Below are 19506 nucleotides of genomic sequence, written 5' to 3'. Positions count from 1 at the left end.
TTATCCACCATCGCGCTCATTATTGCTCAACAGGGGCAACTTATGAGAGCACAAGAAGGTATATCTGCGCAACGCGTACAATGAGATATACAGAGTGTAGAAAAAAGTCTCGTTCTCTCACGAGCATTCTAAGCCGGATGAAGAAGAACATTAATCTTTTTTAATATTGAGAACGTCATTAGATTTTAAACTGAAATTGATTGAAAACGAGAAATTTTTAAAGGTCAACGAGTTCCAATCATCTCAGTTAAATGTCTATCGAGTTAGTAATTCTCTCAATGAGTTTGTAAGTGTCATTTGTATTCTTAGACGATTTCGTCTAAACTTCACAGATCACTTGACAACAGACATGTCCATACGAAATATCACTATTGAAAACTTTATTTTTTACTGACAACACTTAAGATACTAGTAATTAAATTATAGCGATAGTAGTAGTTGATATTATTAAAATTTTATCTTTTTTCGACCAAAGGTGCAATTTGTAGGCGATCCGCGAAGATCTTACTATAATTAAATTACTACCGAAGTAACATAAATTAAGAACATTTTATGAGTATTTTTACTTAAATAATGCTTTTCCGCAATTAGTGAGTGATTAATGATGCAGGATATTAACTTTATCACATGTAATTCGTAAGAATATCTTGTAAAGATCCACAAATAACATGTATACATAATTATTTTTTCGCTGTTATAATTTATTTCAGACTGTAAATAAACGTAGCACACGCAATAAGTTCAAAGTTTTGCAAATCAAAAATTATCATAGATTTCGTTTAAACTTAAATTTTTAGTTTTCACAAATGAACAAATAGATATTAATTATATTGTATGAAGTAAATTCGAAAATGAAATGGAAGAAATATAATTTTTTAAATCAAATCTCTTATTTATTTTAACCCCTGTTCAATATATATATTTTATCATATTAGTTTTTTATTTGTTTAGTCTTCTTTTTAGATACTTTTTGGTTTCTCTTTTGAATTTAAAATGGAAATTTATCTTTACACTTTGTATCTCTTGCGGAAAGAAAAGCATGTATTTATTAATTATTCTCAATTTATTCACTAAATATGGAATGTTTGTTTTAAATAAATTAACAAATAATTTAGCCAATAGAGAATTAATTCTATTTTTCAAAAAAATGTAATATTTATATAAATGTATATTTTTGGAAAAAATGTAATATTTATATAAATGTATATTTTTGGAAAAAATGTAATATTTATATAAATATATATTTTTGTTTATGTATTATATATTTACCTACATCGTATTCATTTTCTATCTGTAATTTCTCTTCTATATGTAATTAATGTATCCATTCTTCATATTCTTATGTGAAATGTCGCCATAAAATCGGAGGCTCTAGTTACAACGTGCTCGAATTCGAGGAAAGATAGAGCTTCATCGCTGTCTATGTCGCTCTCTTCCAGAACTTTTTGACACACAGTAGTCACCTCTTCGGCACTTAGCCCACCTCGAGTCAGCTGCCGACAGGTGCGTTCCAAATCACCCATACCCAATACCCCGTCCTCGTCGAAATCTGTTCATGGAAAATTACAGATTGATCGTAAAGATGAAGTATAAAAACAATTATCAGAATATTATCAAAACGAGAAACGCGAATTTAAATACTTAAAATATTTAAATACTTAAACAAATATTTTCTCGAGATTCTTTTCTTCTATCGAAAATACATTTCATTTCACTTAAGCTCATCCATAAAATATTTATGAAAATTAAAAGCAAAAAAATATAACGAGACAAAAACGCAATTTATGGCGAAAGGAAAACGTTTCGCTCGAAGGAGGGTATAATTATGACGCGCTGCACGTCGGCAAAATCGATCGGTTGTTCCGTGCAAATATTCTCGTGCATCATGAATGTCGTGTCTGAACGCCGTATGTACTTCTCATCCCACGGAACTATAGGTACAGCGAGGTCGACCTCCAGGCTCTCTCACGGTTCGCTCGTCCGTCCGTCCGTCCGTCCGTCCATCCGTCCGTCCATCCGTCCGTCTGTCTGGTTCACCTGGTGGTCCATACCGTAAATTTTAAAGGCGTAAAAGACTTTCAGATCCCGCGGTGCTTGCTCAGAGAACACAGACATCATCTCGAGGAATTCCTCGAAGCAGATTCCTTCGGAGATAGACGTCGAGTGTCCTGGATCCTGGCGTCGTGTAAAGACTTCCGAGATCCGTTCTCTAAATGGATTTTCCTAAAAATGAAAGAAGAAATATTTTAGTAGAGAGAAAATTTAAAATTAAAGTAAAAACTTGATTTTATTTTGAACTAATATATAAAATAAATATAATACTTATATACACATTATATGTACATATATTTAACACAGGTGTGCATATACATACGCAAAACGTCTATCTGAAGCGAACAGAAAATATAAAATTATACATTCTAATTAACTCTGTGTGATTAAATTGAAAAATATATATTTATATAAATCTTTATATTTGATAAATCTCTAAAATAATAATAAATTACATAAATATACCTTAATGTTTTCTTTACTAAAACAATTTATTATAAAATAAAGATTTAATACAAATATATTTTTTTATTATTTTTTAAATTAATTATGTATTAGAAACATAAACCTTTAGTTCAGGAATACGAGCTAAATACGACAGGGGTAAACGAAGAGACGATGCTTGTTGCGGCGTCATAATACGTGGTATCATTCCAGAATCTCCTATCGCCCGGAATTTTTTAAATATTCTGAAAAAAAATGGAAAAAACTTCAATAAAACAGCGATTTGAATGTCTTTTACTGATAATAATGGAAGAACTTTCAAGATTTGTTTTCTAAATGGATTTTTCTAAAAATGAAAGCTGAAACATCTTATGAGTGATTACCTCAAGATTTCCTTGCGCGTAAAAAAAGTACAATCCTGATAATCTTCGAGTTGTTCTTCGGTGAATGTTGCTACTTTATTACCCATTAATTTATTTTTTATCTTTCTGCGAAAAAATGCTGGACTCTAGAATATTAATCTTTCACTTTACACGAATAGTTTTTTTATATATATTAATTTTTTTTACGAAAGAAATAAATTATGTATTATAAAAAAATTACGTAGATAGGAATCTCATAAAGAAATCGAATTAAAAAGGGCTGTTACATTTACGGAAGAACAACGAGGACTGAGTTTTCACATTCTTGATGTTCAATGCGAATTCGTGCAATCTAATAACCAGGGTGTGTCCTGCCACTCCCATCTTTAGGGACGTCCCGATTCTGAAATACTACTTCTGATAAGATGAGAAGTTATGACCTACTTATACACTTTATTGTGAACTGTATAATGATTGTTATTCTTTTTAATATCGACTGCGTGAAACTAATATTAATCATATTAAACATTCATATCTAATATAATTCTAAGGAGATGTTATCAAATATTAATTTTAAAATATACGAGAAATATATATTTTTATATAAAATAAATATACAAATGTTTTAATAAATATATTACAAAGAGCTTTATTATATAGAAAAAATCGCAAGTAATCGCAAATTTTGCAACAGACATCAGCATTATTAAAATTATATAGCCGAACGTGTTTTACTTATACAATAAGTTAATTTTCCTTTAAATATAATTATCTTCATATGCCTCTTTACAATCAGCCAAACTATGAACACATTCCGTGAACTCATCTTCTTCCAGTCCAGAGTCTGTAAAGGCATGAAATTTCTTGATACTTTTTATTCTTTTAGTTTGTTTAAGCAGAGATTCGTACATTGCTGCAATACTATTGCCACTATGCATCCCAGCCATCACTGCAACTGAGTTTACATCTAAAAAAAATGAATAATATCAATATTCATCATTCAGTATTCATCATTAATTTTCTGTACTAATTTAAAAATATATACCTGCTCCTATGGGCCATTCGGCGATATTACCATTCTCGGTTACATTATTATTGAATATCTTCGGATAAGGTAAAGAAAGTTTCAGTGGTGCCTCAATATTGGATAAATATGTAGCTGATGCGTGACATGTGCATGCTAAATAGAACGTCATCATTTCATGTACACTGGAGCATTTATATGCTGGTTTTGATATCTGTTTGTTAGCTTCGTGAATAGGTCGCTTTATTCTGTCCTCTGAAATTCCACGCAACACTATACTTTGCATATTGTTATCCATCGATATGTCGCAGCTCGGTGTTAGACTGGTCCATAGAGGTCCCTCAAATTCATCCAATATATCTATTAAATCCATTTTTACTTTCATAGGAAATGGTAGATTCAAACTTGTCGCCGTTGCTTTGCGCCCTAACTTGTTTAGATCAGCGCATAAATCAGACAAACTGGCATTCGGATATCTCTTAGTTCTATATCTTAATGTTAAAGTATCCAAAGCAGTTGCTAATATCGCACTACTGTGATATTTTAGTTCCGGGCTATATGTTATATTTTGGAATTTACGCGAATCAGCTCCGAACGGCCATCCGACTTGTCCACAAGAAAGTGGACTGTAAAGCGATGAGTATTCTCCAATGTGTTGCCAGCATAATGCTGTATTGACAATTTTAATTAAATCCGACGCACTAGGTTCGGCATTGTTAAAGTCTAGACATGGAAATGTCAAAATACTCTTTCCAAACTCATCACGTAGATGCTGAATGCAAGATGCTCCAAGACCAGCAAAACCATCAGTAGAATCCATAAGCACCTATTGTTTTAAAATAATTATGCTAATAACACGGCATAAATAATTCTAACATAGATATATAATGTACAATATAGATATATAATATATAATAAAATATATAAATATATACCTGAAATCCTTGCATTAAATCACATTCTTCTACATATAATCGTATTCTATCTGAAAAGTCATCGGAGAATTGTTCTGTGGTCCACAAATCGCGACCATACGTAAATATATTAAATGATTGTTGTGTACAATTGTGTAAATACTTTTTGATAACTGTCACTGTCCTTGGATGGAACAATGGTAAAGTATAGTCGACCCATGATTTTACATCATTTTCAAAATTGAAAGATCCTGTTTCTACAGTTTCATTGGATTTATTCAAACTTTCAATAAAAGGTGTTCTAGGACTAAGTTCAGCACTGGTAATTTCTAATTTTGTATCATCCCATAACAGCTGATTATCTGGATCATCTGCTGTATTATATAAAGAACCTTGCTCACTCAAATAACCTAGTGCTCCTTTTAAATCTACTAATAATAGTCTTGGTGTAAATGTAACTTGTTTCTGAAACATAACTATCTCATTGTAATTACTATTTTATATTATAATGTTATTGCTATTTATAAATTATATTTTTGATTGATGAATGATAGATGGTTTAAAGATATAATTATATATATTTGTATATTGTTGTAAATATATCTGTACATAAATGCCGACATACATACAAAAGCAATTTTATTTGTTTAATTATATTTACCTGCGTATTTTCACCTTCTCTATACAAAACATCATGATTTATTTCAGATGGATGCTTTGGATCGTATGTAAAGTTAGATTCCTGCAATGAAAATCTTATAATCTTATTGCAATCTTAAACATTTTAAAAGAGAGAGAAATTTGTAATAAAAAAAATTCTCTCATAATTTTGATACCTTTGTAATAAAAAAATTAACATAATTTTCATACCTGCAAATTCCACCAATGTGTGCCGATATAATTAGAATAATGACCCAATTGAATGGTCAATATCTCTCGTGTTGTCATATTTTACAAATTTATTTCTATAGAAGAATATATAAGATCATATAAGATTCCTTCTTCTCTAAATGTTTATTAGATTTCCGTTATAAAATGTAGAATCATGATTTTGACATGAGGTTATCTTCTATGGTATTTATGAAATTGTATTTAATATACACAATCGGAGTACGTTCGGAAATTCTATTCGCGCAGTAGAATAGTATTGATCAATCAGAAACGAAGAATTCTTTGTCCCCTGATTGGTTAATTAAATGTCTTCTCGATGATTCCCATTTTCATGAACAAACATTGAGGTAGATAGAGAATTTATAGAGTTTCTAAAGAATTTCTAAAATTCTCTATTCAATAACCAATCAACTTCGCCTAGTATGACGATCGAATCCGCGTAATTTTAAATTTTTTAATTTTACACACTCAGACGCACACACAAATGAGAATTAAAATATATAATAAATTCGACTTCTATGGATTATTTATAATAAAAAACTTTGATTTCTTTATCGTTACATATATTCTTACGAACTTACAAAATTAAAAATAAAAATTACGATTAAAATTATTATGCAGTGATTCCAATCAGTGTGTTAATATAAGAAAAATCGTAGTATATCAATTAATAAGACATCGTTATTAATGATATTATATAATTTAATACAAGCAATATGTATATATTTAAAATGCGACGAATTTCAAATATTAACAACGAGAAAATGTTTAGTCTCATACAAAAAAAAATCACATAATCAAATAACAAATAAAATAAAAACAAATAAAATAAAATTACATAATCTCTGTTATCACCACGTATTACGCATGCATATATGTGTATATATATATATGTGTGTGTGTTTATCTTATTCATATCAAGTTTCCTCTTTAAGGCAAACCGCGGGACTTCCCCAGTATTATAAACCGTTTCCTTTGTTTAATGTGATGCGTAAATATATCAGAATAAGATTTGGCTGCGTTCCAGTACTCACTGCTAGTATTTAAAATTTATAGTTTACGTGACGTACACTTATAGTGCTATAAAAATAATAAATAATGTCATTTAAAATTGATTGTGAAAATTTTTCTAAAGATATGCTTCCAAAATTAACGCTTAAATTAATCGGACATTATAGTATTGACGGTGATTTACAATATCATGCCGATTTATCGCAACTGAAATATTATATTCCTCCTCCAGATCTTGACAATGTATTTTTTGATCTTAAAAAAAATTCGACTTTTACTCATTACAAACCTACTTCATATATCAAATTGGATGATATATTAAGATGGATTTCGGACAATTTTAAACTACTTGAAAAACCATTACCACAAGATCAATGGTATGTTGTTAAACAATCATTCAAATATATAACTTGCATGTGATATATTATTGGAATATACATATAACATAGATCTGTGTACATGTATTATTATATCCTCTGTACATATATTATAATTATTTATTATTAATAATATATATAGCAATTATTGCATAATATATGACATGTACTATTACTTTTGTATAATTAATAATATTAATTAGGTTGGATACTGATTTTATTTGTCGTCGTGGTGCATTAAAAGTAATATTAAGCACTCCATATGAAAGATGTAAAGATTGGATTATTTGTGCTAGCAAATACCGTGGTACAATATATTTATGCGAATTTTACACAGATGAAAAAGAATATCAACATGTTAATACAACTGCAGAAACAAAACAATTAACTTCACAAGGATTCAAGTTTGAACAATATATGGTAGCAGGTATTTTAAATTATTATGTATATGTATACATTTGATTGTTACAATTTAATCCAATTATTTTTACTTTAAAAATACAATAATATAATTATTTCATTTATATAATTAAATTGATCATGAATAATATACAATTTTATTAGATCAGCCATCGTATCAACCAAACACATCAGTACCTCTTAATGAATGTGAACAATTTTACTGCATATTTAAAACAAATTTTGGTCATCATTCATTAGTATACGAAGCAGAAATAGATGGTATTTCTTCACAACAACATATAACAGATACACTTATTGGCAAAACATTTGAAATGATTGAGTTGAAAACATTATCAATAAGACAGTATAATGAAATTGGTACAAACCAGCACTATAAATATGGCACAATTCGTGTTAACAAAGTAATTACATGGTGGAGTCAAAATTATTTGGCAGGAATAGAGAGACTTATATGTGGATTAAGAAACAGAAATGAAGAAGTGAGAATGATAAAGGAATTCTCTACACATAATTTGCCACAACTTTCAAAAGTAATTCCTTTAAAAATATATGTTTATAAACATTATATATTTATGTACATATTAATTTGTAATTATTTACTATTACAGCCTTGTTGTAATGTGGACAAATGTAAAATGTTTTTCAAAATATTTCTAGACAATGTCAAAAAAATTGTCACCAAAGATCATAATGAGTGCATGTATAAGTTTTATTTTGATGCTTCCAATAATGTTATAAATTATAGTGAAGAAGCTGCTAATGATGAAAAGTATATCTTCTTAAAATCATGGTTTGTTAAAAAAGCAGAAAAGTACAACGATACTTTTCAATAAAAACAATTCTTAAGAATATCTTTTATATAAAGAAAGATTTTATATAAAAATGTTTATAATTCTCTTTTATATACGTATAAATACTTATAAATCTTTTTTAAATACTATAAATCTCTTTTATATAGATGTATTATGTGAAAAAATATGTCAATATTTCAAGATGGTGTATATCTTATAAATATATTGTATTCCATATGGATAGATATGTAAGTGATATAAAATTAATAAAATGATTTCTAAAACAAGTGTATTTTACATTGAAGTGAAAGGAATATGACTTTCTTTTTTTTATAGAATATTTTAATAATAACTTTTCAGTTTTTTAATATACAATAAAAATTATTTTATATTTTATACAAACGTTTTTAATTAAACAAATATAATAAGTTAACATATTTACTTTGACACTTACTTGAACAAAATGAAAATTTTATTACATATGTTTATCACACACTTCGACCTAGAACTTGTTGTATTGCATCCATCTCTTTATGAGACATAGGTTCTAACATCAATCCAGGTACTGGTGGAATCAATTCTAAGTCACGTAATTCATTTACTTTTATCTTTAAATCACTTCTTAATTTATTAATTGCAGTACTACATTCTCTCTGATCTGAAATGCCCATAATGTTATTGCAGAATATGAAAATTATAGAATGTAAATAGATTTCTTTTTCTTTTAGAACCTTACCTTTTTCGAGCAATTCTTCAGCTGCTTTAGATGGCATCTTTAAGAGCAATGGACCCACTGTTATCCATGTTTTTTCATGTGAGTGTTTTTGTAGTGCTCTTATTCCAATGCGATCGTCGTTTCTTCTTTTATCCAGAGCGATTATTTCTTTGCGATCAGTGAGAATTTCACCAGCTTTATCTTCAACTTTTTCTAAGTGTTCCAGTAATCTTTGATGTTCACTCATTATCTCTGTAACACATTAATAAATTTATATATTATGTTTATTTCAACTATTAAATAATGAAAACTCTTTCGATATATCTGAAATTTTCATTCTTTTTATATTTTAATAAAATAAACACTAAGTATTTGTGTTTTTTATAGTTTTATTAACGCATATTAACATATAAGAAAAAATTTGATATATATATATAGTATTTATGAAAAAATAAAAATTAATATTAATATATGCATTATTTTGATTAAGAAATATTGAGATTAAACTTACAAATATAGATATATAAGAACAATAATAATTATTTTCATTGTATTCAATCTTCAAGTAAACATATATATATTACATTCACATTTATAAAATTATTCATATATATATTTTAAGATAATGCTATACGTAAAGCTCTTTCTTTTCTGGCTTCTCTGTGAAGTAGTTTTTCCCTGTCCCTTTTTTTCAAAGGTTTTTCTCTTTGTTTAGGTGTTTTAATATTATTAATGGCAGTAGTATCACCCGGCTTGAAATGGGTAACTTTATATTCACTTTCCACCGGTTGTCCTAATCCTTTGCGATCCGTTTTTAAACATGTTTTAATTGGATATTTTATTCCTCTTCCAGAAGGTCCAAGACCAACTTCTTCATCCCATCCTGTATTCAAAAGCATTCTATATCCTTTATTTTGTCTTGATATTCCATATATTGCATACTTCAATTTTGGCTTTGTATTAAAGATGTGCAAAGTAGAGCTTTCATGTTTTTGCTGTGTTGTTTCTTGGAAAGTTGCTTTACACACATCGCAGTAAAATATTGGGTTGTGTTGTAATTTCATTTTGTCTTGTGTAACATTGTAAACATCATGTTCCGAAGATTCCATAGATATTGCTTTTATTGATAAAGCATTTGTATTATTTACTTTTGGAACAGTTATCAATGATGGATTATTATTATATATTGATTCAGATTTCTTTTTTAATAGCGCAACTATACTTAAATAATTTCTTTTCAAAGCTAATTGGGCTGCAGTAAGACCAGACTTATCCCTAATTCTTCTATTAGCCCCAAGATTTAGCAAAAACTGTACAATTTCTAAATGACCACAATAAGCAGCAGACATTAATGGAGTCCAACCAAAATCGTCGCATACATTCACATTTTCTGATGTCATATGTTTTTGTAAAAATTTTAAATCCTTTTGTTCTACTGCTTTTAGCAATGTATTAATTGTGACTTTTATTAAAATATCTTCAGAAATTGTAGTCTTCTTCGATTGTGTATTAATGAAAGCTTGATTTGTGTCAGAGTTGCTTTGGTTTCCAACAGTTTTTGATTTTAAGTACTTTAATTTTGGTGTCATAACATTGCTATTACTAATTTGGTGGATAACTTCTTCATAAGCAGCCTTTGCTTCATTTCCTTTGAAGGCCAATTGATGAATACATTTCTCTGGAGATTTATCCTGTACACTAGAGGACTCCTTGACAAATGTTTTCCATGGTATATCAATGGTATGTCGTATATGCATCCATTGTTCTAAAGACATTTTTCTAATATTTACTGGACATAGGCCACACTGTTTTAAATTTATTTTTGTCAAAAATTATATGGAATCTCTATAATAATATATTTTGTTAATGTATTAGTCTTCTTCAACAATCACAATATGTACATTTATTATTGCAACACATAGTATATGATATTGTTTCTTCAAAAGTTGGTCTGTACAAAGTAATAGTAACTGGCACCAGATAAGTGATATGACACTGCATATGACACGTATTTGTGAGCAATATGTTGCTCTGCACCTTGTATCTCCGTAATATCAACTTTTCGAAAAAGATGCTTCAAAATAGTAGCAGTTTTGGACTCGATATATATTGTATGTACGTAAAAGCTCAAAATCTTATTATCAATATAAAATATCAACAGCAAAATTTACCTTTGCTACTTTGCCTTATTGCGCTATTATATCTTTCGTTTGTCAATTTATTATTTTACAATCAGGATTCAGGATTCAGGTTCTCTGTCTTTGATAAAATTCTCGTCCATCAAATAGTGACAACGTAAGACAGTAATACAACTATCTGCAACTATGTGCATTTTTATTCCCTAGAAAGCGCCATACTATTTTTTCTAAATGGTCGCTTGTGATTCGTTGCTCCAGTGCATAAATGTAAATCCACTGTAATATGTGGCTTGAAAATGAGACTTGTATCTTGTATGAAGATGGATGAATGTGGTATATATATGTATGTACATAGGAGTTTATGAACGAAGGTTAGAAATTACTACCGGCGGTCGCGTGGTGTACACGCTAGTTCAGGTATATGAATTTTTTTTTACTTGTAATTGAGATATAGTAACAGTTAAATAAAAAGAGCATGGCTTTGCCAACTTGGGCGAAGATAGGAATTGGATGGTAGGTGTGTATGACATTTCGGAAAGTTTCTGATTGATTATTCCTCGTGTAGGATTCTCGCATATCATGTCGATCGTTAACCTTAGATATTGAAACTGATGATTATTTCACCCAAGACGCTTGATGATTTTAAATGTCTGTATTTTATTGACATTTGCATAGTTAAAAGAATTTTACATAGATTTTTACTAGCTTATTTATAAAAAAAACATACATTTCATAAAATAATAAATTTATACTATTTACAGGTCTATAATCACTGTCATAGGAACTTACGCATTTGTGCTATCTAAACGAAGTGTCAATGCCAGAAGATATGAAATTATGAAAGCTAGACAACGTTTGCGCGAGTCCAATGTTGTAGATTAATTTATGATTAAGAAATAAGGAATTTAAAGAAGATTATTAGAGTGCAAAACTTGAAGGATGGCAGCGTTACCACAATTGGACGAAGATAAACTTAAATTGGTACAGGAATTAGAAATAGAAATGATGTCGGATATGTATAATCGTATGACATCCGCATGTCACAGAAAGTGTATAGCACCAAAGTATACCGAGGCTGAATTAGGTAAAGGAGAATCGATATGTCTGGACCGTTGTATCGCTAAATATTTAGATGTTCATGAACGTATCGGTAAAAAACTTACACAAATTTCGATGCAAGAAGCAAAAGTTGCAGAGCAATCAAAGACAAGTTAAGTTATTAATTAAATTTGATGAGATTTTTATGTAATCTCTTATAAGTTGCCTTTAATTATTCTAATTTTAAAGGCTCCATGTAATTTAGAAGAACAGATAAAATACAGTCATTCTGTATTTAATTTAGTTTATGAATAAAACTACTTTATGAAACGTTATAATTCTTAATTTTCCAATTTCCCAAATATTTTAATATCTCCTTTTATATACATGGACACAAATATGTAATATAATATTTTGTTAATATAAATTTAGTTTAAAATTTAATTTATTATGAATAAAGGGAAATGTTTATTTATATTATTATTATCATACTATTAAAGACTTTTTAGAGAAATTATGATACAGGTAAATGATACATTTTATTTACAAATAGTTTATTTTCAAAGGAAGTATTTTATATAATTAATAGATTGTATACACAACACACAAATCCAAATGGAAATATAATAATGTATATTATGTATTAACTAATTTTAAAATCATCTAGATTTTCATTAAACTTAAATGGTATAAAAAGTTTGTTAAAGTGCTATTATAATTTTTTTGTATACATTTAATTTTTATTAAATATTCAAAATATAGTATCTTGTCCATCTAAAGTATTTATTCATGTATACTTTTAGACATAAATTTTGATTTACAAGTAGAAAAATTTATTTTTCAACAATACATGTATATAATAGAAAGTAGTAAATAATAATGTAACAAAAAATCAATATATGTTAATTATTGTAAATATGATTTGGTGAAATTCATGGCAGCAAGAATTAAAAACTGTACAAATTTAAGTGTTACAAATCCCAGAAGAATTGATAATAACAAATGTGTGTTTAATTTTTCTTTCTATTTAAAGTTTAATACCAATAATAAGACCGATGAAAATAAATTTATTTTTGTTTGTTGTCCAATTCGTATCACATATACATTTTTTGAAATGTGATACTAATATTAACCAGCAGTTTTGTCTTTTACCGGACGAGTCGTTGCCAGAGCTAAAGTATGCTGACCTCCGCCACTGACTCGTACTACTGTCTTACCTTCTAATTGTTTTCCTTTAACTAATACTGGTTCATCGACATCTTTTACATCTCCTGTTCCAAGGTTTCCGTTAGTTCCTGTGCCCCATGAATATAAGTCACCTATTGTAATAAAATATAGAGCATTGTATAAAATCGACTTTTTAGAGAATATTGATATCCACATTATTTACCTGATTCCGTAACAGCGAAAGATTCTCTGCTACCTGCACCCACATCAATACATTTAGCAGAGCTTAAAGTAGGAACTAATGTAAGTTCTTCTGCATCCAAGCAATTAGGTCCGAGTCCAAGGCGACCATATTCTTTGCGACCCATCACATAAACTTGGCCTGCATCATCCAAGGCTATAGTATGATGTTCTCCACTGCTGATATGTCTCCATATTTTACCGCTAAAAGTTTTTGATATTTGTGGATGAAAGTTGATTTCACTATTTTTTAAACCTGAAAATTTTCCAATAAATTAGATCTCGATAAATTATATGATATTTAAAATTGAAAAGTATATGATTTTTAAATATATATATCTTACCAATTTGATGAAAATTATTTAGACCAAATACATATATGTCTCCTTTTTGATACTCCTTGGCAAATGTACAAAAATTTCCTGCCCATATATCATCAAATTGCAACTTCTTACTGATTTTAAATTCAACTATGCCTGGAGTCAGTAGCAGACCTATTCCTTGTCGTGAATTTCTACTGGCTGTTCGTGCAGCTACTCGTCCTAATTGTCCTTGTTCCGCGCGTCCGCAAGTATATATACGTCCATTTTCACTAAGTAATACTAAATGATCACTACCTGATGCTATTTTGACAACTTTTACATTAGGTAATATTTCTACAGGGAATCGTTCATTCCCTCTAGCCGTTAGTCCCATAGAACCATGTGTATCCTAAGTTACAAATTTTGTACATTAATATTTCCTTTCAATTAACACTGTATTACAAATAAACAAAGATTATACAAATTAATAAAAAGAACATACCCTAAATGTGCCCCATGCAAACACTCGACCATCTTCTAACAATGCAGCCGTATGCGAATCACCCGCTGTTACTTGAATGGCTTTCTCAGGTAATTCAACTGCGCCTGGTACTGTCTCAGATCCTTCCTTAGTGGTGTCTCGTCCAAGTGCTCCCTCATCATTACATCCAAAGGTTAATACTTCACCTGTCTTTCTCAAACATACATTATGCATAGCACCAGCTGCTATAGCTATAATATCTTGATACTCAGATATAGCTGCTGGACGCATCTTTTCTGTAACATCTTCTCCTAATCCAAGTTGTCCAAAGTCACCTTGTCCAAATACAAGCATAACACCATTGGTCGAAAGTGATCGTAAGTCAGGTTTCACAGTTATTTCTGCAAAATAAAATTTGTACAAATTTATACTTGTGCGCAAGTGATTTTTTAAATATATGAACAACACATTGATCTGTCGAAACTTGTGCCATTCTTCGCAAACATTAATATCTTCGCCTTCAGTCATAATATAAATGACTCTGCGAGAAATGATTTCTTACATTCTTGTAAACATGCTCGTTTGTAACGTACTCCATTACACGTATAGGTTACGCATAGTGCTAGGAGAACAAAAAAAATTTTTTTAATAAATGAAAAAATTATTAATCGACATACCTTGCTTCTGCTTGATCTGCTTCGGAGGCTTTTCCGCCTTCGTGGGATCCACGGCCGTCCGTTTCGCGGCTCTCCTTGGCGGCACTACAACATTTTCAGGTTACATTTGCAAACGTGCTCGTAAAACGCTTATTATGACTGTCACACGCGACTCAGCGGGCGCTTTTAATATAGTCGTTTATACATGTACTTACTTCTGCTGGTATTTTTCGTGAGTCGCGAATGTATCCGGTCCCTTGCTCCGTTGGCGCCAAAAGTTACGATGCTCCTCTCCTCGCTTTACGATTGTTGCGCAACTCGTGAAGTACGTCGAAGATGGTTTGCACGGCGCTAACAGCTGCTTCAATGGCTCAGGTGATTCTCATTGGCAGATTTGAATGTGTAGCTGTTGCATTCATTGGACGGGGACACGAGGGCTTAAGGTAAAACTCACGGCGGTGATCAACCTTCTTCAATAGCAGGTGATTCTAGATGAAGGAGTGATTTTTCTCGAATCGTCATTCAGACCGATATGTATCAATGTGTATCGTACATGACGATTACCCGCCAAAATGCGCGCCATCTTCTGAAATGTTTCTGAAGTTTCATTAAAAAAAGTATTCTCGAAGTAGTCTCGAAAAAGTAAGTCTTCTTATATACATATATGTGTGAATAAACGTTTATTCGTTCGCAGAAACGCTAATAAAATTAAGGTTTCTTAAAATCGTGAGTTTCAGAAAGAGATAAAAAGCATTTCTGACAGGTATTTTCACGTGCGATATATTTGTTTATAAAGCTATTCGTTTTTTCCGTCCCGCTTCTTTCATTTCTCGCGAGATATGAGATATTTTGTAAACAAGATATTTTTGTAAAATACACTTCGTGTAAAAATATTCGCAGATTTTTAAGCTTTATTAGAGTTCGTAAATCGAGTTTGATAGATATTTTTCATTTATACACGAATGTAAGTTGGATCGTAAAAAATGTTGCGAGCTCCGGTAACGCGATTAATATTTTGCAACTCTCGTAAATTAACAAACAAGAGTGAACGCTGTTCTCCGCAGGTACATGTTACAATGAAGCTTTGTATAAAACCGACTGTGGTATGTTAAGAAAGTTTTGGATTCTGCGGTTTAATATCTCGACCCTTGCTAGGCTAACATCGTTTTCTGGCGGACAAAACTTAATATCGTGGAATATTAAAAGGACTTTTAAGACTAGTACTCTCTCTCTCTCTCCTCTCTTATGGCATAAAATCAAGAGGCAACGAGATACAGAGATTTAACGGCTTTATTTTGCATTTTTGAAATATTATTTACAATTTAAACGACGAAGAATTATTTTGCTCACATATTAATATACGTTACTCGTTATGTAAAAGCTTATGAATCGATGTTTGTGGACTTATTTTCAAGTAACAAATTTTGCATCATGATTATGAAAAAAAGAACATTTAAAAAAAAGCGAATGTATAATAATATTTTGTTTTTATTCTTATTATGACAATTATATTGCTGTTAATATTTTATTAGCTACATTCTATTATTTACACATTATTTTTCTAATTATATCATTATATTTCTCATATCTTCGAATATATATCATAATATAGTAATTCCATACGATGTACTACAATATAAATGAATCATCAAACATGTTAATCTAAAGATATGCTCCACTTGACTTGAAAAAATTAAAAATATTTCAAATCGCATTTGGTGACCAATCAGAGAACAAGGATTTTTGTCGCGACTGATCGATGAACACATTCACATTAAGTGAAGTACACTTTACGTATGCACTTTTGCTAGAAATGAGTCACGTGATCTATCGGAGCGAAGACGTAGTAGTTGATTAGTTATGGCGACTCGGAGAAAACTGTGCGCGAACGGTTCCCTTTTCGATGAGTGAAATTTGAAATTCGGGGATTTGGCCGATCGAATAAAAAACCGTCTGTTATAATCGCCAATCAAGCCGAACGTGTATACGATTATGTGAGTTATCAATCGGGCCGCGATCTCGTTAAAGATACGACGATTCTTTTGCGGACGAAGACTACTTGTGGCGCGTGAAGTTGCCGACATTTGCAAGGTAATTCAATACTTGAAATCGTTATAATTTGAATCTTCTTTTATAAATAACGGAAAAGATGCTATTATAGATGTAAAATCACCATGTATTATTAGCGTTAAGAGTAGATTTTCATTTAAAGTCGCGGATGTAAACAATTTTATTGTCAAAATTCCAACTGTCAATGATTTCTTGAACCACCGAAACTACCACCGTTTCTGAGAAGCTTATATACGTTACTTCAATACTTTTTCTCGATTCGAGATCGTTCCTAATCTTCTTCGAGAGGAAGAAGGGATGCGAATTTGTTTATCTTTCAGGAAGTGTCTCATAAATCTTGCCGGTCGCTCGTCTTGACAACGGGCGCGAGCGAGATAGAGCGAAATTTTATGAAGCCAGTTATTTCGTATGTGTGTGTGGCTTTCGCATTAGATAAGGTTTAAAACTCGCTCGCGCTTGAAAAACAGGGGAGAGATAACTCGTGATCTTTTCAATAAGGGGAAAAATGAAAAACAATGACACGCGAGAAAACGCATCCTTATACACGTAATGTCTTAATATATTTGATAAACTTCACATTCTATAGAAATCCACTTAACGTTGATTTCAGGTAATTTGGTGTATCTTGATCGAAGAACGAACGTCCACAGGGAGCACGGAAAATTAAACCGGATTTTCGGGAAATTTGTTCGCGTTTGGTGCGCGCGGTCGCGATTCCCAATAAAACGCGAATTAGCATGCGACGGAGGATGACCGCGGGAGTGCGCGTGATGCGGCGGTGGAGAGGGGGGGGACGGAAGGGAGCAGAGGGTGCCGGCCGGTATCGGAGAGGTCGCGGAAGCGCGCCAGTCGACGCCAGTCGACGGCGAGACTTCGCCCGCGTAGCTTCTTCCTTTGCCTTTCTCTTTCTCTCTTTCTTTCTACGCTACGTCCATTCGTCCGTCTATCTGTCTGTTGCTTATCCTTGTGAAAAATTTCCGCGATAATCGAGGCGTGGAATTGAATCTCCCTTTTTCGCGCACGAACGTTCCCGCGAGGTATTCGCAAAAGAGTGGAAGACATCACGTGACAGCCGCGTGAAAGACGCGGGACCATCGGCGAAACGATCCTCAAGAGTGACATCTGCGGACGTGGATCTTCGCCTCGTGGAACGGGATCGTTTGATGTAGAGCCGAGGAGCTATGACGAGGACGACGCGCCGATTTTTGCTGCTGTTGCAGATGCTGATAGGGGGTGAGTGACTTTGTTTTACACGTACCTTGTGCCTGGAGAACGTACGCGAATATTGCGGGACCATTGAGGAGCGATCGTTACGCTTCCAATATTTAACTCGTGATAAGTCTTGCGTGTAACAAGTTTGCAGAAACAAATTTTTTCAATCAGATATCAAAGATTTATCATTTTTCTTACAAGGCAATTTTAATTGCGCATGAGAATAAAATGTGACAAATGTAAGACAGATAATTGAAAAGGCAAATTTCATTGTTACAATTTGATTTACTACACAAATATCAAATGATAAATTGTCGTCAAATAATACATAAATTACTGTGAAATGCAATATCGCGACTATATGTATAATAAATTTGTAAATAAAATATTTAATCGTCGCATTCTTCATACAAATTAAAAATCGACAATAAATTTATATATGAAGAAACATGTGAAAAAACAAAGAAAAAAAGAGAGAGAAAGGAGAGCTTATTTAACATATCTTATCATGACAAAAAACAAAGTTGCACAAGTTACGTTGACAAATTAAATTTAATTTCACGAAGTATATAAGCTGGCTGTGTTATATAATCTAAATGACGCAAACGTGATCCTTATACGTGATTCTGTTCTTTGCTGGCTGCGCTTACGTTTTGGATGCGATGGTTTCTTGGTAGCCGCGCGACTTGTTGAGCCATATCAACCTCTCTCTCCTCGACAAGGAGTAAGCGAGGCGTGCACTGAATTCGCGCGTGACAAAATAGATTTTTCGAGCAGAGCATTCGCGAAAGTGGATTGATTTTCTTGCGCGCGCGAACGTATCAGCGTTTTCTCAATCAGACTGAGTGGTTGCCGTGGACGTCGCGACTTGCCTACCATCGCCGACATCGCACATGTGCTTTTAAGAAGTACAACGCCGCCTTTTCGAAAAGTCGTTCGAGCAAACGCGTCGGTTCTATACACTTATACCGCGTTTCTGATTCGATGGACCGACGATGTTTGTCGTGTGAGATCGAGAAAGCACTTGGAATATTAAAGAGTGTTTATACGCGACACTTTCGTGAAACTACCATCTCCGCCGCGAATTATTGTTTTTGGCTTACGGAAAGAAATCATTATTCGCGCTGAAGCTTTTTGAGTTTAGAAAAAAATATATAATCCGAATATTTTAATAATTCTCCCTTTCTCGCTCTCTTTA

General features: G+C 31.5%; 8 protein-coding genes across 15 annotated transcripts in view; 3 read left to right on the top strand and 5 right to left on the bottom strand.

Annotated features, from left to right (window-relative positions):
* Positions 1 to 1268: 1268 nt before the first annotated feature.
* On the bottom strand, positions 1269 to 2965 carry LOC105255006 (calcium and integrin-binding family member 3). Its single transcript, XM_011264032.3, has 4 exons — positions 2880 to 2965; positions 2621 to 2741; positions 2052 to 2223; positions 1269 to 1549 (listed from the first exon to the last, which is right to left on the bottom strand). The coding sequence occupies exons 1-4, from the start codon at positions 2963 to 2965 to the stop codon at positions 1332 to 1334; spliced, it is 597 nt and encodes a 198-aa protein (XP_011262334.1). The 3' UTR covers positions 1269 to 1331.
* A 545-nt stretch (positions 2966 to 3510) lies between these two features.
* On the bottom strand, positions 3511 to 5744 carry LOC105255004 (protein misato). 2 transcript variants are annotated; one of them, XM_011264030.3, is made up of 5 exons: positions 5667 to 5744; positions 5458 to 5538; positions 4818 to 5261; positions 3904 to 4708; positions 3511 to 3825 (listed from the first exon to the last, which is right to left on the bottom strand). In XM_011264030.3, exons 1-5 carry the CDS (start codon positions 5742 to 5744, stop codon positions 3617 to 3619), a joined length of 1617 nt encoding a protein of 538 aa, XP_011262332.2. In that variant the 3' UTR covers positions 3511 to 3616. The 2 variants fall into 2 exon arrangements, with proteins under 2 accessions (XP_011262332.2, XP_011262333.2); XM_011264031.3 differs by lacking the exon at positions 5667 to 5744 and having other exon boundaries at positions 4818 to 5272; positions 5458 to 5544.
* A 904-nt stretch (positions 5745 to 6648) lies between these two features.
* Positions 6649 to 8337, top strand: LOC105255003 (decapping and exoribonuclease protein). The gene is made up of 4 exons (XM_011264028.3): positions 6649 to 7075; positions 7279 to 7502; positions 7640 to 8028; positions 8107 to 8337. Exons 1-4 carry the CDS (start codon positions 6786 to 6788, stop codon positions 8329 to 8331), a joined length of 1128 nt encoding a protein of 375 aa, XP_011262330.2. The 5' UTR covers positions 6649 to 6785; the 3' UTR covers positions 8332 to 8337.
* Positions 8338 to 8698: 361 nt separating this feature from the next.
* Positions 8699 to 11283, bottom strand: LOC105255002 (p53 and DNA damage-regulated protein 1). 2 transcript variants are annotated; one of them, XM_020028692.2, is made up of 3 exons: positions 9516 to 9582; positions 9026 to 9256; positions 8699 to 8947 (listed from the first exon to the last, which is right to left on the bottom strand). In XM_020028692.2, the coding sequence occupies exons 2-3, from the start codon at positions 9249 to 9251 to the stop codon at positions 8778 to 8780; spliced, it is 396 nt and encodes a 131-aa protein (XP_019884251.1). In that variant the 5' UTR covers positions 9252 to 9256; positions 9516 to 9582; the 3' UTR covers positions 8699 to 8777. The 2 variants fall into 2 exon arrangements, with proteins under 2 accessions (XP_019884251.1, XP_011262329.1); XM_011264027.3 differs by lacking the exon at positions 9516 to 9582 and adding an exon at positions 11176 to 11283 and having other exon boundaries at positions 8700 to 8947.
* LOC105255001 (G patch domain and ankyrin repeat-containing protein 1 homolog) lies at positions 9611 to 11167 on the bottom strand. The gene has a single exon (XM_011264026.2). The coding sequence runs from the start codon at positions 10777 to 10779 to the stop codon at positions 9622 to 9624; it is 1158 nt and encodes a 385-aa protein (XP_011262328.1). The 5' UTR covers positions 10780 to 11167; the 3' UTR covers positions 9611 to 9621.
* Positions 11284 to 11457: 174 nt separating the features above from the next.
* On the top strand, positions 11458 to 12510 carry LOC105254999 (mitochondrial import inner membrane translocase subunit Tim10). 3 transcript variants are annotated; one of them, XM_025415353.1, is made up of 2 exons: positions 11458 to 11559; positions 11904 to 12510. In XM_025415353.1, exon 2 carries the CDS (start codon positions 12082 to 12084, stop codon positions 12355 to 12357), a length of 276 nt encoding a protein of 91 aa, XP_025271138.1. In that variant the 5' UTR covers positions 11458 to 11559; positions 11904 to 12081; the 3' UTR covers positions 12358 to 12510. The 3 variants fall into 3 exon arrangements, with proteins under 3 accessions (XP_025271138.1, XP_011262327.1, XP_025271137.1); XM_011264025.3 differs by having other exon boundaries at positions 11519 to 11655; XM_025415352.1 differs by having other exon boundaries at positions 11537 to 11659.
* Positions 12511 to 13100: 590 nt separating this feature from the next.
* LOC105254998 (regulator of chromosome condensation) lies at positions 13101 to 15527 on the bottom strand. The gene is made up of 6 exons (XM_011264024.3): positions 15242 to 15527; positions 15048 to 15131; positions 14392 to 14771; positions 13932 to 14298; positions 13571 to 13843; positions 13101 to 13499 (listed from the first exon to the last, which is right to left on the bottom strand). Coding segments are annotated over exons 1-6 (1296 nt in total). The 5' UTR covers positions 15243 to 15527; the 3' UTR covers positions 13101 to 13308.
* A 2380-nt stretch (positions 15528 to 17907) lies between these two features.
* LOC105254997 (kin of IRRE-like protein 2) overlaps positions 17908 to 19506 on the top strand; it is a 153639-nt gene continuing 152040 nt past the window's right edge. For all 4 annotated transcript variants that reach the window (XM_011264022.3, XM_011264023.2, XM_025415308.1 and 1 more), the window contains exon 1: positions 17908 to 18329. In XM_011264022.3, coding sequence (XP_011262324.1) covers positions 18278 to 18329 — 52 coding nt within the window. In that variant the 5' untranslated portion in view covers positions 17908 to 18277. The remainder of the gene's footprint in view (positions 18330 to 19506) is intronic.

Source organism: Camponotus floridanus, unplaced genomic scaffold (genome assembly GCF_003227725.1).
Source record: "Camponotus floridanus strain SB8 unplaced genomic scaffold, Cflo_v7.5 scaffold12, whole genome shotgun sequence".
Classification (NCBI taxonomy): Eukaryota; Metazoa; Arthropoda; class Insecta; order Hymenoptera; family Formicidae; genus Camponotus; species Camponotus floridanus.
Note: the sequence above shows the minus strand (reverse complement) of the source record. Positions and strands in the feature narration are given on the sequence as shown.

Excerpts from the sequence above, each read along its gene's own strand:
- LOC105254999 (XM_025415353.1), top strand. The coding sequence starts at position 12,082 with ATGGCAGCGTTACCACAATTGGACGAAGATAAACTTAAATTGGTACAG.
- LOC105254998 (XM_011264024.3), bottom strand. Across the intron at positions 14,772-15,047 it reads GCAGATCAAGCAGAAGCAAG|AAATAACTGTGAAACCTGAC; the intron begins GTATGTCGATTA and ends TTTATTTTGCAG. Across the intron at positions 13,500-13,570 it reads TTTCGCTGTTACGGAATCAG|GTGACTTATATTCATGGGGC; the intron begins GTAAATAATGTG and ends TTATTACAATAG.
- LOC105255004 (XM_011264030.3), bottom strand. The coding sequence starts at position 5,744 with ATGACAACACGAGAGATATTGACCATTCAATTGGGTCATTATTCTAAT. Across the intron at positions 5,262-5,457 it reads GAGAAGGTGAAAATACGCAG|AAACAAGTTACATTTACACC; the intron begins GTAAATATAATT and ends GTTATGTTTCAG. Across the intron at positions 3,826-3,903 it reads CGAATGGCCCATAGGAGCAG|ATGTAAACTCAGTTGCAGTG; the intron begins GTATATATTTTT and ends CATTTTTTTTAG.
- LOC105255003 (XM_011264028.3), top strand. The coding sequence starts at position 6,786 with ATGTCATTTAAAATTGATTGTGAAAATTTTTCTAAAGATATGCTTCCA. Across the intron at positions 7,076-7,278 it reads CCATTACCACAAGATCAATG|GTTGGATACTGATTTTATTT; the intron begins GTATGTTGTTAA and ends AATATTAATTAG. Across the intron at positions 7,503-7,639 it reads TGAACAATATATGGTAGCAG|ATCAGCCATCGTATCAACCA; the intron begins GTATTTTAAATT and ends CAATTTTATTAG.
- LOC105255002 (XM_011264027.3), bottom strand. The coding sequence starts at position 9,251 with ATGAGTGAACATCAAAGATTACTGGAACACTTAGAAAAAGTTGAAGAT. Across the intron at positions 8,948-9,025 it reads TGAAGAATTGCTCGAAAAAG|ATCAGAGAGAATGTAGTACT; the intron begins GTAAGGTTCTAA and ends TGGGCATTTCAG.
- LOC105255001 (XM_011264026.2), bottom strand. The coding sequence starts at position 10,779 with ATGTCTTTAGAACAATGGATGCATATACGACATACCATTGATATACCA.
- LOC105255006 (XM_011264032.3), bottom strand. The coding sequence starts at position 2,965 with ATGGGTAATAAAGTAGCAACATTCACCGAAGAACAACTCGAAGATTAT. Across the intron at positions 2,224-2,620 it reads CTCGTATTCCTGAACTAAAG|GAAAATCCATTTAGAGAACG; the intron begins GTTTATGTTTCT and ends TTTCATTTTTAG. Across the intron at positions 1,550-2,051 it reads TTACGCCTTTAAAATTTACG|ATTTCGACGAGGACGGGGTA; the intron begins GTATGGACCACC and ends TTCCATGAACAG.